At 40.1% G+C, this 16,837-nt stretch overlaps 1 protein-coding gene across 2 annotated transcripts in view; it reads left to right on the top strand.

Annotated features, from left to right (window-relative positions):
- Nucleotides 1-16,837, top strand: part of cdh4 (cadherin 4, type 1, R-cadherin (retinal)) — a 237,285-nt gene that overhangs the window by 178,101 nt on the left and 42,347 nt on the right. For both annotated transcript variants that reach the window (XM_054784962.1, XM_054784963.1), the window contains exon 6: nt 6,139-6,283. In XM_054784962.1, coding sequence (XP_054640937.1) covers nt 6,139-6,283 — 145 coding nt within the window. The remainder of the gene's footprint in view (nt 1-6,138; nt 6,284-16,837) is intronic.

Raw genomic sequence — 16,837 nt, 5'->3', positions numbered from 1 at the left:
AAAAAGGGCTTTCCAAATATAAGATAAACAGACGAGATATTAGTAAAAAATACTTAAAACTATTGAAATGATCTGTCTATGCAGCGAGTTCATTTTACTTGATAAAAACTCCTAATTTAAGATTTCTATATCTAGAATGAACCGGGACCTTTAAGCTGAAAATACTTATTTTCAGAATAAAAAGTGAAAATGAAATTACATATTATTGCAAAATGAATAAGCTGTATCCGTAAACTTACAAGTAGGTCAAATAAAGTCTTTACAAAAAAACATATACAGTATATGTTAATCATGCTATTAAAAGTCATAACCAGAAGTGCTAATTTGATAACATTGATATTTATTTTCTATAAGTATACCAAGTTGCTCTACAAAATCTGTAATTCAGTCATTGAGTCGTTCATCTGTATTGATCATCAACAGTTGTTTACACTATGCCGTGACTTTCTGCTTAATAAACATTGTTGTTTAGCACTTCTTCAATTAATCATGCTGTGGATGTTGTGGAATCTTTAAACAGGATTTTATTTGTTGGGAAAGCCAAAATAACTTATTTTGAGTGTTATTTGCCCAATTTTAACATTTCTGAACTAAACTAGACAAAAACTAATCCCTCATTCCCTCAAGTCAATGAGTAAATAACCCTTAAAACTAGGGAAATTACCTAACATGTCTAGAAATCTGATTTTAAATCTTAAGTGGCAAATCATTTGCCGTGTGGAAATGTTGTCCCACATTTCGCCTTCCTCCTTTACCTTTCATGTCACCGTTGATGTTCCTGCATGCTAAAAAACAGAAGCGCAAGTCAGATCACATTCACGGGGCTTTGTGGTCCATCCCTCCATTTTCACAGAGCTCCAACTTTTGGCCAAGCCTGCAATGCAATGCAGAATGCTACAAGAAAACACACTTTGGCTGTCAGTTTTGTCATTTGACAGGATGGCTAGAAGGGAGAGACGTGGTGGGTCGCGCAAACCTATTTCCCGACTGTTAGAGCTAATGAGCAAATCACTTTACATGTAGTAATATATACAGTACAATGTTATGATTGCTGTATTTGGTGTTTGTTTGGGTCATAAGGAGGTCGAGGTCTCTTTCCTACCTCCACCACCTGTTTGTTGATGTTTATGGCCTTTTCACCTTTGCGTACAGCTGCCCTGTTTAAGCAAGGCACCCTGACACAATGCTGCAAGCCCACCTTGAGCGCTCCACAGCTGTGCCAGTGGCAGGTGTACCGTCAGCCTGCAGGATTCCTCATTGCATACAGTGTACACCCACGGGAAGGCAAAGGATTGAGCGTCCTCTCCAGGACCAGCCGTAAACATCTTTGTGGACCTGTGAATAAAATATGCAGAGCACATGAGCGCTCTGTTATCGTCAGGTCATTGGTTAATATACACACATTACAGGTTTTGGTTTATATCGCCAAAGAGTGTGACACCTCCACTCAAGGTGCGCTCTCGCGTCACACCTGTGTTGCCTGCTTGCCTGTCAGCATGATAGATGGCCGTGCTGCTGATAGAACTAATTCAAAAGCATGCGCCTGTCTCGGAGGAGAGATGGAATAAAGGAGAGTTGATCTCTTCAGAGTCTCTGTCAACACACACACATTATAGACGCCAGTGCACACATACGGCGTATGCAGTATAAACAAACACAAAGCTTCAGATGATTGTCTTCTTGATTGAGTTGTCTTGTACTTTCAAGGGTGTTTTCCATTTTCTTTTAGATGAGTGCCTTGTTACCTTGTGTGCTCTGGAAGTGAACAGTGACGCGCATACGTGTTTGTTGTTTGTCGACTCTGCATGATTTCCCTTTCACGGAACCAGTGAATTGGGATCAATAACACTCCAGATTATTGGTCCCCAGGAAAGAAGAGGCACACGGTATACGGCTCTTACATGACACTGCCTGTTGAGAAGAGAGCGTGTTAGGTTGAGGGCACTTCAGGTTGAATGTGGCTCCTAATTAGACTTGTGTGGACCCACGCTGCTCGCAATGTGATGTATGATTTAGGGTTACAGAATGTTGCAAGCAATTGGCCCAGGGGAAATTTAGTTCATCGCTCATTTTATTTCAGCTTGACAGGAAGTTCCAAGTGCTGCTGAGCTCTTACAGGCCAAACTTTGCTTGTTAGTTCACGGCTTGAACCAAAAGAGAGAAGAGCCTGCTGTTTTTGACAGACCGGCACCATGGGGAAGTGGAGAGACTGGATCATAGTCTGAGCTTTGGCTTTGTCAGACGTAGCTCCTGTGAGTCAGCAAAGCTATTGAGCAAATGCCATTTAATTTGTCATGCATGGGTGCACAACAAATGTCAGTAAGTCTCATTCACCAAAATAACACTAAAAAGATTGCTCATACTTTTCAAGAATGAGGATTTCAACATTGTTTGTTTTCCTGCGAGCAATTAAAAAACATGAATACAACGAGGTAAGTGAGTGTTTCTTGAATTACTCGAGATAATGTAATGTACAGCGGAACCATTCATTTCTCATGAACCTGTTCCAGAAGGCCAGATCAGAAAGGCCAAAACCGAAACCTACGAAAACCAAATCATAATTCCAATCAAATGAAGCAGTTCTAGACACCCAAGAATATTAACACAAACATATTTCATAGAAAACAACTGTAGGTTTACATGTAGAAAATGTGAGAAATACCGTAACTTACGGTGTGTAAGCCGCGATTTCTTACTGTGGCTTTTTTTTTGTGCGTTTTGTACAGTGATGCGGTTAACTTGTTTTTAACTGGCCCATATCAAGGTCTAAAAATATAATTGACTATGGCCCCCGCACAACATGTGCAAAACTGTTTTGCACTTCTTAGTTTAAACACAAGGTGGAGCTACTGTGGTGAACAAGGTAGAGTCTCCACAAGGAACGCGATCGTAAATAAAATTGTTCAGAGGAACCAGAAGTAGCGGAAGCAAGAGACCCGATGCGTGGATATGCTCCCTTAAGGCTGAAGCTGTGGATGACTTGCAAACCCAGATAGGTGTCGTTAAATCGAAGGAATATAAATCGATGCATCGGTGTAGTGAATGAATCGTTACACCCCTAATTAAAAAACAAAAATGTGGAAAACAGATCTAAAGGCAGTGTGTAAAGCGAAGAAGCTTTCATATTGATACAGTCCACAAATAATAACACAAAGCTTTGTCTGTAATACTCTCCGTTTTGTTTAACTTTTACAAAATATTTTTAAAAATGTATACACATATCAACGTGACCCCCGCATCCTTTGACTATGCAGTCCTCAGTGGAAAAGGTTTGGACACCTCCGAGTTAAAGGGAATGATTGCAACTGGCTCAAGATTCCTCCATGTTCTTCAACCAAAAAAATAGAAGAACACCACCAGCATCTACCGTATGTCACCACCAGTGATTTACAAGAACAGATTGTACAGAACAATGTCAATGTTTTTCCACAATTACAAGTTAAATGCATAAAAATCGGGGTAAACTCGGCCCGAGTAAGATCACTGGTCACTCACGGCTGTCTGCAATCCACGTTGATTTCCGTAGCGTTAACGCAAGTTTTCAGTGCACGTCCACACACACAAAAGCAATGTCAACAGTTTGCATTCATGTTGTTGTTAGAATAGGGCATACATTCAGTGATAGCTAACTTTAGCAGCTAAGCTTAAACACATCGCTATTATTAGCTGGCAGCAAACATTACTAGTGTGCACGCAGTTTCACACTGCGTAGCTTACATACTCAAAGCAGGAAGAGGGCAGAATATAATGCTTGCAATCATTCGTATGTTGGCGCCCCTTAGGCAGCTGGAGGAGTCCGCAGCAATCACTCCCTTAAAGTGGACCAGTGGGCCAAATACAAAGTGTATTTCTCCCGTGCGTGTGGTCCACTTATGCCAAAGCTGGCTCCACAGAATAGTGATGGCATTGCACACATGCATTTGCAATCTGCACAAACACATAAATTCCTTCAGGCCCGCAGATCACATTTACATTTCTTCCACCAGACATAGAAGCGCACACTGGCCTACCAACTGCAGGGTACATTCAAAGGAACAAACAGGCACCAAGGACAGAACCAAACATTCGGAAAAGCGCATATAAATCCACAAACAACAGGACCAAAGCAAACACAGTCACAAATGACAGCAATGAAAAATGCAGATTCATGATCGCACATGCTCGCTCAGAAGCAGCGCCACTTATAGTAGTCACGCGTCTTTCAGCGTGCCGCATTCACTGCTGAGAAAACAGATTGGGCTGTCCAGTTTGTTAGTTATCTTCGTGTTTGTTGTTTTTGTTGTTGCTGTGATTCAGCCAATGGGAAAATCACATTTTGAGGATCATTAAGTGGCTCTGGGAAGCTCTTTTAAACGACCGTGTGTCTCCCCGGGGTGTACTGTATGTGCGCCTGCATCAGCACTATGCTTATACAGTATGTGTGTACAGCAGCTGTATTTGTGCATTTTTTTGTACTTTCTGACAAGCAGACGCAAAGTTTGGCATGTTTAATGGTGTCACAGTCAAGGCGGATGCAGGCTTTAAAGCAAAAGTTATTCAAATAGGCTGCCACTTATTGTAGGTCTTCTTCAACGTGACTATGGGGAATCAAATGTGGCTATGTCGTAAAAGAGAGCCGCTCGCCATTTCTGCAAAAGGATCTGAATTTCTAGTACAATGAGATGAATGTAAGCCTTAGCGAAACATGCTATGTGGTTATATGGCTATTACAAAGCTTTAATTCCCATCAGATATTATTACTAGTAATTGGTGGAGAGCCATGGAGATTAAAACATCTCACTGTGGATGAAGATTGCCTTTGTCAGCCCAAACCGACTACCCTCATCACTCCACCGCCACCACGCCTATTTGAGTTCACTTGAGCAAGTAAATCCATCACGCTGACTTTTTGCTGTACAGTACGTGTTTCTCTTCTTCTTTATCAGTTATTTAATCATGCCCCCCCCCCACCACCACCACCACCACCACCCCCACCACCAAAGCAACACCTCTGATTTATTTTAGCCTGTTATTGTTTGACATTACACTTTTTCCACTTTTACAGCATGCTGGGTTCTGTCCAGTTGGAAGACGAGGCAGAATATATTAACCAATTAAATCAGGGGTGTCCAAAGTGCATTCTGGGGGCTGTTTTTTTTTTGGGCCCATGGCACATTCTAAAATTATAATTTAACAAGAAAATAAAAAAAAAAACTGCAAAAATGACAAAGTCAGCAGTAATTTTACAAGAATTAAGTCAAAATATTACTTGAAAAATGTTGCAATTTTACAAGAGTAACCTTGTAATATTATGAGGACAAATAAAATAATTTTAGTTGAAATATTTTTTTTTAAAAAACGTTTTTTGGAATATTAGGAGAAAAACAAAACAACGAATGAAGGTGTCATTTTTGGAAAATAAGTTTGCAGAAAAAGTCAAAATGTTACAAGAATAAAGTCAAAATATAATGGGAATAAAGTCAATTATAACAAGAAAATTTACGCAAATAAATAGTTGGAAAATTTAAAGAAAAACAACAGCAGAAATGTAAAAAAAGAAAAAAAAAGCTGTAATTTTATGAGAATAAAGCCAAAATATTATAAAAAGTCATATTCTCACGAGAAAAAAAGTCAAAATTTTACAGGATTAACTCGTAATATTATGAGGAAAAATAATGTCATTTTAGTAGCATATAGTTGAAATATTCAAGAAAAAAGATGGCTTTTTTAAGTTGTAATATTATGAGAAACAAACAAAACACAAGAAAGTTTTGGGGAAAATTTGGTTAAAAAGTTACTTCAAATGTTATAATTTTATGGGAATAAAGTCAAAATATTATGGGGATGTTTTTACAAAGTTTATTTAAGAAAAATGTTGAAATATTTAGAACATTTTAAAAAAGAAAGCAAAAGACTGAAATTCATACTAATAATACCGCTTTTCACCTATTATCACAAAGCTGAGGTGATTTTTTTTCGTTAAATATATACTGTATAACTTCTTTGCATTGCATCCAGTTTGGACACCCTGAATTAAATGAGAATTAAAGGTGCACTGAATGCTAAGCATGCAAGCTTTGACTGTATCACTGCCTCCATTTCCAGTCCTGAAATCTAATGGGGCTTTGTGTCTTTTTCTGCACTGCTGTGTATTCACAGTTGCGAGCCCATGCGGTGGACATGAATGGCAACCAGGTGGAGAATCCAATAGATTTGTACATCTACGTGATTGACATGAACGACAACCGACCAGAGTTTAGGAATCAGGTGTACAACGGCTCTGTGGCTGAAGGATCCAAGCCAGGTAAGACCACTGACGGGGGGGAACCTAAACTAGGAAATCAAAGAATTAACTCGGCATGTTTTGTCTTTTTGGTTTTTTCAACACTTATCACTCACACAACAGAGCCTATTGGGACCCAAAGAATGTCATAAAAGAGGAACAACGGGACAGTAGATCCCCTCTTTTCACAGGGGTGACATTCCGAGACCAACTGCGAATGGCGAAAACCCACAAGTAATTGAAATGCCCTCACAAATGTCAATTTTAGACACACTAATTATAAGACTGGGCTATGCCGATGGCACTACTGTACATTCATGTTTTTAAGGGAAGTGCTTTCTGCTTGCAATGAATTAGCTTGACATTTGCACCCAAACGCCTCCAGTCACGGTACAACCAAAAACACAGAATAACACAGATTGAAATAAACAGTTTCACACTAATATGCATCCAAAACAATAATATTTTTATACTGTTTGGGAAGTGTGTAATCAAGCATGTTTCACATATAAAAGTCACTTTAAGTCAAGCACGTGTGTGGTGCATGTGTGGTTTATTACTATGATGCTCATTGTACTGTTTTTTCTGGCATATAAGTCGCACTTTTTTCATAGTTTGGCTAATCCTGTAATTTATAGTCTGATGCTACGTATACCGCAATGACAACCCGCAATTTTTTTCACACGCTTTGAACCAAACTAATTTATGGCTATAAGACATACATTTCCCATGATGCCTAGAGTGCAAAGTCAGGAAGTAGTGAGTTTCTGAAGTGGATGCTAATATGACATTTAGTCTTATGCAGTGACAAATTTTAAGTGAGTTTGTTGAAGCGTAGAATTACTACAGCTTCTGCTTGGAGTGCTTGGACCGCAGCAGCTGTGAAAGATGAAAAAAAAGTGTCTCACGTCTCATGACGGGAGCTAACGAGTGATGCTAGGAACACCGAGTGTGGGTAGGGTTGCAAGGTTTATAGTGTGACTTTTCTTTGGAAATATCCCATAATACATTGTGGACACCTGTGGCTTATAGACAAGTACGGCCTAAATGTACACATTTTTTTTCTCCTTAAATTTGGTGGGTGCGGCTTATATTCAGGTGCACTTAACTCATTCAATACCAAAGACGTATTTATACGTCTTTTACGTGTTTATGCACAAGAGGCAAAAAGAGGAGATGACGCAATTGCACACTAAAAGATGTCACTTGCACTGCAGCTGTAGAAACGGCCACAAGGTGGCAGAAGTGCATTTGATATGAGCTCGGCATGGATCATTTGCAGTTACAGCTGTCATCTGTTGCTTGGCGAGCCTCCAAGGCTCCGCCTTCATTCTATGGCGTGTGTTAAAATGGTTTGCAAAGTATAATTGGCCATATGGCTCGTGTCTGTGATTTTCATGTGGCCTCATTTGCTCAAAGTCCCTAGGACTAGTTTGTCGAAATACAACCCAAAACCTCAAATGGCCGACTTCCTGTTTGTTTTTGAATATATTTTTCTAATTTTACAGCCAGTCAATGTAGGGTGGTCGCTTTTGGGATCTGTACCATATTGTTCAGGCTTGGATTCTTACTTCCCCTTGACGTTTTCAAAGCCATGTGACCATCTGCTGTCAAATCATGACACTTTGATGGTGAATGGCGAAGGTAGAAACTTCGCCGCAATGCCACGCCCACCACATGTGCTTTACATGCATAATGGTCCATAATTGAAGCTCATCAGTCTGTCAGTCATACTTTCGATTGAACTTGATGTTGATCGAAAAAATTTCCTTGAAGGAAAAGGCTAATGCACGTTGCAAACTTTTTCCTGTTGCTACCGGGTGGCGCTGGGACGAATTCAGGAAGTGACCTACGTATAGCTTCAAGGTGTTGTCTTGATCTTATGTACCAATTATGATGAAGATCTGACCGCGTGGAGCGGAGGTATTAACGTTTACTGTTTTGTTCAACATTCAAAGCAACGTTAGAATCAAAATATCAAAGTTTGTCAAAATGCCCCGCCCACATCTTATGGACCAGCCTAAAATCCCTTGCAATTTAACGTCGGCCATCTGTCTAGTGTCTGTTGATTATCCATTGGGCTCATTTGATCAAAGACCCTAGGAGGAGTTTGTCGAAATACAATCCCTTGTTTTCGGCACAGAATCGACGGCGCAGACCAAGATGGCCGACAACCTGGTTGTTTTGGAATATGGATGCATTTTTGTGCGTTCTGTCATGATTGACGTGGAGTTTGTGTTTAGCACCCTTGAAATATCAAAATTTTTGCCAGACCTGATGCGCTGGCAATTTGAGTTTTCGTGCATCTTCAGGTCCTCAAAGATGTGACTGAATTGTTAGAAAAATAATGACTAGAAAAACATGAATGTGAGTTCCTAAGCATGAATGAGCAGAACACACAGCTAAACACACACTTAGATGCGTCATTCTTCATTGGTAAGGACGTCTTTTTGGAGGCCATTTTCAGCCCAACACAAAAAGCATTTGGGCCAGCGATCTTCTGTACAATGACTGAGGTCAGATTTTGTGTCTACGGTGATGAGTAGGCTCTCAAAATTGAACTACTTTTAGGAGCCACCATGTGGCTGTAGCTCCTTTCTACTCTTCAAGTGTGTCGAAAGTGCAACCTGGGGGCCATTTATGGCCTGTAGCTGATTTTTATTGGCCCACGGTATGTTCTAAAATTATAATTACTAAGAAAAAAACAGTAAAAATGAGCAAAAATGCATAATTTAAGGACAAAAGGTTGAAACGTTGACGCTAACAACACAAAGCTGACATTAAGATTGGGGGTTTTTTTCCAAGAAAAGTGAGAGAAAACAAGTGCTGTGAAATATCAGCCCAATTTTAAAATGTCATCTTTGTTGTATAGCCAGATTGTCCCACCGCAGTTCTTTGTTTGGCAGTGTGGTGCAGGTAAGCCTCCGCCCCTTGTTCCTCAACCCAATCCAATATTTTTCATGGTAATCCCTCCTCCACTCTTCTACAGTGCTGCTCTTTCTGACTTAAGTCCACATAAGCTCCCACTTGAGCGCCTTCGGCAGTGCAGCAACAGGGATGATGAGGTTGCCTAGCGACGTCTCAGTCACTGCACCTGAGGGTGTTGGGTAAACACCCGGAGCTTGCCAGAGGGAACCAGAGAGAAGTAACATCACCCTTTCCTTACTTTGACACATTAAAGCAAGTGCTTTTCAAATGTCATTTTCTTTGGTACCCCAGGGTGAGATTATACTTTCATCGATTAGTCAACAATCTTGTGAGACCAGCTCCGCCATAATGTCTAAGATGTAATGGTTGACCTATATGATTTTTATTGGTCGTATCAACGCTAATGTAATTACCAAATTGACACAACAAAATGACGACCCCTGTTTTGCTGGACCCATTTATGGAAACGTGGTTTTTTTAATATGTCATCTTAATCATAATATTTTATTAAATCATATTATATTAATCGGCTGAAGACTACGTAGGCGGAATAATACGTAGACACGTCGCTACACTGAGGAATGACAATATCACTTTTGTAAGACAACAACAGGGATGAAAGTTAGGTGTTGGACTACCGTTTCATTTAATTTCTTATATTTAAATATAATTGTATTAATTTGATAACTATTGCAACAGTGTGAGGCATCATTGACATAAATAAAATAATAAGTGTACAAGTGTGTAAGTATAAGTGTATAAGTGTGTTTTCTACTTTCCAGCTAGCTTGTGTGTGTAACCCCTCCTTAGTCCTTCTGTTTAGTGTCCACTCATACGGCGCCACACATTTTGACCAATCCCGTGCAACTTTAACAGCAAAAAAGACGAGAAAAAAACAACGGCTTGTTCACTAAGAGCCGGTTTGTTCGTGAACTATGTGAAGTGTATGTTATGTCCCAGAGTGTCTGCGTTCGTTGCGGGTAACCGTAATCATCTCTCAGCAGCGCCACAAAGCGAATTCTTTGACATATTTGAAGGTTTTTCCAAGAAAATAATGAAATATTTACTTTCCCTGGTAAATACTTACATTTATGAAGAAATTACTACTTCAATAACTTTTTTCGGGAAGTAACTAGTAAATTGTAGATATTATTATTATTATTATCATTATTACACTTTTAGATTCAGTGCATTGTCAGTCTAATTGCTTCTCATAGAGACCTTCACAATTCTCTCAAACACACACACACAATTAGCACAATCAGAGTTACACAACACTTACATACGACCGACTGAAAAATACTGGGAAGCACACAATAGATGCATTGTTCTCACTCACACAAACTTAACTTTAGCTTTCTAGAGGGGAGCGGAAACTGCTATATAGACTTTGTGTACTTTTATTCTGGGTTCGAGCTTCCTCATTGCTGATAGAGTCCAGTGCTGTAACCAAATATATTGCTCTTATTTTTTAATACAAATTGAAAGCCTTTCCATTTGTTCGATCACTGGTCCAAAGAACCAGGAAGAAAGGCTAAAGAGAAGAAACGGCCCATACCTAACTTTTAACTAATTGCTTTTTAAAGTAACTTGAATTTGCCAAAACTGTTCTTGATAGATTGTTCACGGATCATTTCTTTCACCTACAATTTAAGAGACAAATGCAATGCAATTATTAAAGGCGAACATGAGAATTGGATGAATGATGTGTTGCACTGTGATTCACTGACTGCATTTCATCTTCCACCAATCCACTGACCTAGAACCACTTTTATTATAATATGTAAGATAAGTTTTTCACCTGCGTGCATCAGCAGTTTCAGTCTGTTTGCACCTCCTAACAACTCCATCTCCTCCAGTATGTGTGTGTCCATGACCTAATGGCATTTGGGTTAATGCTGACTTGAGTAATCTTTTGTCAGGAGGTCGACCAGGGCGGTTTGCTTTGGCCCGCAGATACTATAATAGGGCCTCTGTTTATGACTGCTGTTGAAATGGGTGTGTAAGTATAGTTGCACCTGCAAGGTATTGATGTGGGGGTTAATAGCTTGTTGCCCTCTTTAATGGAGCTGCATCAGGCCTGGCAGCAGGCAGTGGCAGCCCACAGGAGAGGAATGTTCCCATTTACAAAGTCATTGCCTTCATGTTGCAGTACGGGACAGGCCCCAAAATGTGTTGAGCATATCCACTTGAGGTTCACACAGAAAAATGTGCCACATGCACTGCTTTTCCGGGAACAAGCACGATGATGTGCCACACTTTCCTCTTCTTACATGATGCTGCCTGATGTCAGACCGACCCACACACAGTCACAGGCCACAACATGCGCCTGCACCGTATAATGATGTCTGACGTACAAGAAATGTATCAAAAATTGCACAAAAATGTTCAGAACATGATTAACAAAACAAAAGACAGTGTAGCATTCATATTTTTGCATAAACCGAGGCGTTATAAAATTGCAATTTGACTATATTGATATACAGTACCTGTGTACTCGTTAATAATTGCACACGTGACAATGAAATCATTGCAACAACCCGCTATCTATCTATCTATCTATCTATCAATCTATCTATCTATCTATCAATCTATCTATCTATCTGTCAATATTTAATAATAGTGTTAAACTTCACTTTTTTCCATTGAGAGGTGTTTCTAGTTAAGTGTGGACCACATTCTTTTTTATGGCAAAAAAATCAAACATAATAATTAATTACCATGCAGCAGCAGCAGAGACATTTAGTTCAGACATGAGAAAAGACACAAATTAATGATATATGATATATATATTATGCCTTTGCAAGGGAACAAAGAGTGCAACACACTCCATTATAGCGTTGATATCAAGCTGTGACTAATCGTCTTTCATTAAGCAGACGACCTGAAAGCTTGTCGTTCCTCGCTGTCATGTTACTGTAATATCATCATAACATTTACAAGAATAATCCCGGACACGTGTGGTGATCAATTATTTATCTCTACTAATGACTTTGCTATACATGTATTATTCATCCAAAGCTCGGCTGTCCTCCTGGAGTGAGGCTGACGGAGGGAAATGGAGGGGCAGATGGGAGCGGAAGCTTGATTGTGCCCTAAAGGACATCAGAGTATGACTCGTGAAGTGCAAAAGAATCATCTTTAATACCATTTAGAGATGGAGTCAGTGTCCCTGGAAGACATTTAACCTGCGGCTGAGGGAAATACTTTCACTGAAATGACGAAGACATGCAATCAAGCGTGTTTCACGTATAAAAGTCATTTTACGTCAAGCACAATTACTTCAGTTCAGGAGCTGTGTTAATGAATTGAGTGATGCTGCACGTGTGGTTTATTATGATGCTTATTGCACCGTGTTTTCTGGCACGTAAGTTGCACTTTTTTCAGTTTGGCTGATCCTGCAACTTATAGTCAGTTGCAGCGTATACCGTAAATTACGGACGATAAGGGGCTACATTCGCTTCTTTCACTTTCCTCTGCGTGGGTGACATAAGCATGTTGGTGACACGAGCAATTATTTTGTGTAAATGAGGTACTCAAATTATTTGAGGACTCGTTGCACCCCTAAAACTTAAACAAGTAAAAAGTATTGAAAAGTATTGAAAAACCTCCCTCCCTCTCAAGAAGAAACACTGCTACACTATTACAGTACAGTTCTTTTAATAAGCTATGATAAAGTTGGTTATTTCTGGTCAATAAAACATAGTAGTAAGTATTGTAGTAAATGTCTTAGGGAACAATTACTTCAAATGTTTCTAAAATCATCCAAACTGGAAGATTTCAGCATAGATTTGCTTTTTCTGTGTGTTCTTTGGTGATGCCATGTTTGCTCGGAACTCTTAATTACATTTGCCAAAAAAGGTGGTCTCGTCAGGATTTACAGTGGTATAAAACTGAAAGTCGTGTGTCAAATAAATAGATTGTGACTGATGGAGTTGAAACAGTCCTGAGATTAATGGTTGGTAGTTAAAGACAAGCTATTCTCTCCCATGCTTACCTCATATTTCTTCGGCTCCTTTGAGTCCTGAAATAGCATGAACAAAAGAAGTCCATCCTGCACGTTTGTGTACCTCAGCTGAATGACAGCATAAACAGTGAACTCCTAAACAAGTGTTTACATATCCACCACCACCACCAACATCTTGTAGAGTTGTTATGATTGGACTGGTCCCAAGATGCAAAGCCCCAGATACTCACCAGTGCTGTGGAGGGGAAAGGAAAAGCGTAAGATGTGGACGTGTTGAAAGAGGAGAACTTTATTTCCAACACACAAGGCGCTGGCTGCATGCCAGCAGCAAAATCTCAGCCTACATACGTTGTTTATCAACTTGACTTTTATCTATGCTCATCTGTCCAGGGAAGCCCGCAAAGACCTCCAATTTTTGGCCTTGATGACTTTTTACCAACATGATTAACATTTTGAGGCTTGGGAGCCAACCAGTACTCAGTGATGTCTCATAAACTTGCCTCCACAAGCAACATGTTTATTGTTAACATAGCACAAAAAGTAAGGAGATGTGTGTTCGGTTGGTTATACCTTTGTTGGAAAGCCTGTTCATTCCACCTTTAAATGGCTTAAGGAGCATGCATTTGTGGGATGAGCATCACAGCTGCTTATGTGACTTGTGGTCATGAAAAATTTGCCATCTACTCCGCCTGTGACCAACAGTTTATAGCACTTGTTTTGCACTTCTGGTACTCCCAAGTGCTACCGAACAGGTGAGATCATAAGTGTGAATCATGACATGTTGTAACCAGTGGCAATCCCATATCTCCACAGTCTGAGACAGAATTCTATCCTCCAAGATGATAACGCTCACCCGCACAGAGCAGGGTTTATCGGAGACTACCTCCACAATTTGATAGTGGATACTTGTGGGATCAGCTTGGGTGTGCTGTTTGTGCCAGAGTGACCAACATAAGCAGGTTGGCTGACTGGCGACGAATGCTGGTTGAGGAATAGGATGTCATCCCACAGCAGTGTGTGACTGGGCTGGTGACCAGCATGAGGTCAGGCTGTTGTGGCTGGACAGTCACTTAATTTGTTCCAAACCCAACCGTGATAAGGATTCTTTTGTTATAAATGAAATATTTTTGTAGTTAGTTTGAGTATAGAAAACCTGTTTACGAATAGGGTTGCGCATCGTCTTTTAAGAGGCAGGATCATAAAAGTTTGCATGGTCTAAATGACGGCCCTAGCCAGAGTTCTTTTTGGATGAAATGTCAGAATTTCCCCATACATTTTTTAATGATATCAACTTTTCATCAACCTTACGATGACTTTCTCACAGATCTGTTTACACGGGCTTTTGAAAAGGTCATTGAAAAAGTATTTCCACATATGCTGTTGTTTATGTGTTAGCGAAGGTGTCATGCTGCAGCCGCTTAAACGTGCGCCGACCCGGCTGCAGAATATCAAACAACTTGTAAAAGGTTTGTCTATGAACTCTGAGTTTAGAGCTACCGTGTTAGCACTAGTACACTTTTCTGCCTCAAAGTTGGTGTAAATGAAAATGAGACCAGAGAGCAACATTTCAGATTCTCAGATTGACTTTCACATTGACGCGTGCTTACTTTTTCACCCATCCACTGCTCTGTGGTTTTCATGTTGTTTACACCTCTAAATGCAATTTACACATGCAAAACCTATCCTACCCAGTCTGAAACTGAGCTTAGATATTCAGTGCTATTACTGATTGAGTAAGCAATGTAATAGGACACACCTGGGCAATAAAACACACCCATCAGTCCATGTTTCAGTGCTTTTGCTCACTTGAAAAATGGGTGGGTTCAAACAAAAGGAGCTATCTTCTAAGCCAATGGCGTACAAAGTGAGGCCCAGGGGCAATTTACGGCCCACGGCTGTTTTTTTTATTGGCCAGCGACACATTCTAAAAATACTCGTAAACAAGAAAACTAATAAAAACATCAACAATGGAAAAACAGCAGTGATTTCATGAAAATAAAAGCAAGCAGCCACACGCAACTCGGGGTTCATGTGAGTCGGCGGGCACGCGGACGAAGGACTCGGCGCCAGTATCTCTGGTTTCCCTAGTCTCGAGCAGAGATTGAACATGTCTGACTGAGGAAGTGACGTATGGGTCTCTTCAGGGTGTCATCTCCGTCGTACACACCAATTATTCTAGAAGTCTGACCTTGTGGAGTCGAGTTATTTGAGTTTCGTGTTGCTTGGCGAGTCTCCGAGGCGCCGACCAAATTCTATGGCATACGTTAAATTGGTGTGCAAAATATAATCGCCCACATGTCTAGTCTATGCCATAACTACGAAAATATGAAATTTACTGCATTAATATTGAATCCTACTTCGTGGAAACTCACTTATCGCGGTCCGGTCTGGAGCCAATTAACCGTGATAAACGAGGGATGACTGTATTATTATAAAATTCTCCGGGCCATGGAGACAAGTAGATGTCCCCTCGGTATTAGGGAACACATTTGTGGTCAGTGATAAAGATCAAGCTAAAGATGAGAGCAGAATGTTTTAGTAGCTTTCTTGTGTCGAATGGAAGAACTCTTGTTCTAAGAATCAGACCCTGAGGACCCATGTTTGTCTTCACAGCGTTCAGTTATTGTTCTGTTGCAAAGTTTGATCTCATGGGGATTTGTAAACAATAAAGAAAGGCATGATGTGTATCTGTGTGCGTGAGGGTGTGGGTTTCTACTCAGCGGAGCGTGGCTATATACTGTACAGAGAACCTAATTAGAGACAGCAGCCAGACATTCCACTGTCTTTTTTAATTTTATCATTTTTAGGCTCTGTGGTCGATTCAAAATGAAAACATAAAAGGGTAATTTTGCTGCATTGGGATGCAATTTTGATGAGAATGGGATTTGTGATACAAATTAACAGGAACATATTGCATGATGTTTGGCAAAGTTGCTCCACTCTTCATTAAACTCTCCCTGCGAAGTCAGGTGTTAACTGTTTGATGTAAAAAGGAAAAAAACATGTTTTGTGTTGAGCACAAAGCTTTCCTTTCTCTGTTGTTGCTCCATGAATTGATTCATTTTAATTAAGAAACAAGGCTGCACAGCCTGTTCCCAAGAACAAAACTAGACTGACTGGGATTTAGCACATATGTACTCTTTCGACTTAAGCTTTATTCTCGCCTCCACCACATTAATAATGGACGCAGTTTAGGCCCATTGAACGTCAGGTGTACAAAATGAAAACATTTTTTTCATGATAAGCAGCTTTGCTGTTGAGCAGTTGAAAATATGTGTGGAGGCATCACATCTATACAGTAAACTTTAAAACTAAAAAGTAATAGTGCAATAATGCCAATAGTGTTTTTTCATTTTTGTGGTTTGTGTCTGTGTAGGCTCTCAGTCGTACAGGAGTTGTCCATCGAGGAAAAGGCTTCTTGAGACGTCATCTGTACTTCTGTGTAGAAGGTGTCGGACGTTTCGCTCCTCATCCGAAGAGCTTCGTCAGCAAACTAATAAGTGCTGGTAGCTTAGGCCTTAAATACAGTAAGAGTGGGCGGAATTGGTGTGCCAACACCCTCCTCCTATTGGTTCGTTACACTAAGCCTGGGCGGAGCAGTGGTATAATCCTATCCTGTTATTCACACCTACGATAAAAGGGAAGTGTCGCTCCCTGAATTGGGTATGAACATCTGGGTA

The sequence above is a fragment of the Dunckerocampus dactyliophorus genome, chromosome 8 (genome assembly GCF_027744805.1).
Source record: "Dunckerocampus dactyliophorus isolate RoL2022-P2 chromosome 8, RoL_Ddac_1.1, whole genome shotgun sequence".
In the NCBI taxonomy this organism is placed as follows: Eukaryota; Metazoa; Chordata; class Actinopteri; order Syngnathiformes; family Syngnathidae; genus Dunckerocampus; species Dunckerocampus dactyliophorus.
Note: the sequence above shows the minus strand (reverse complement) of the source record. Positions and strands in the feature narration are given on the sequence as shown.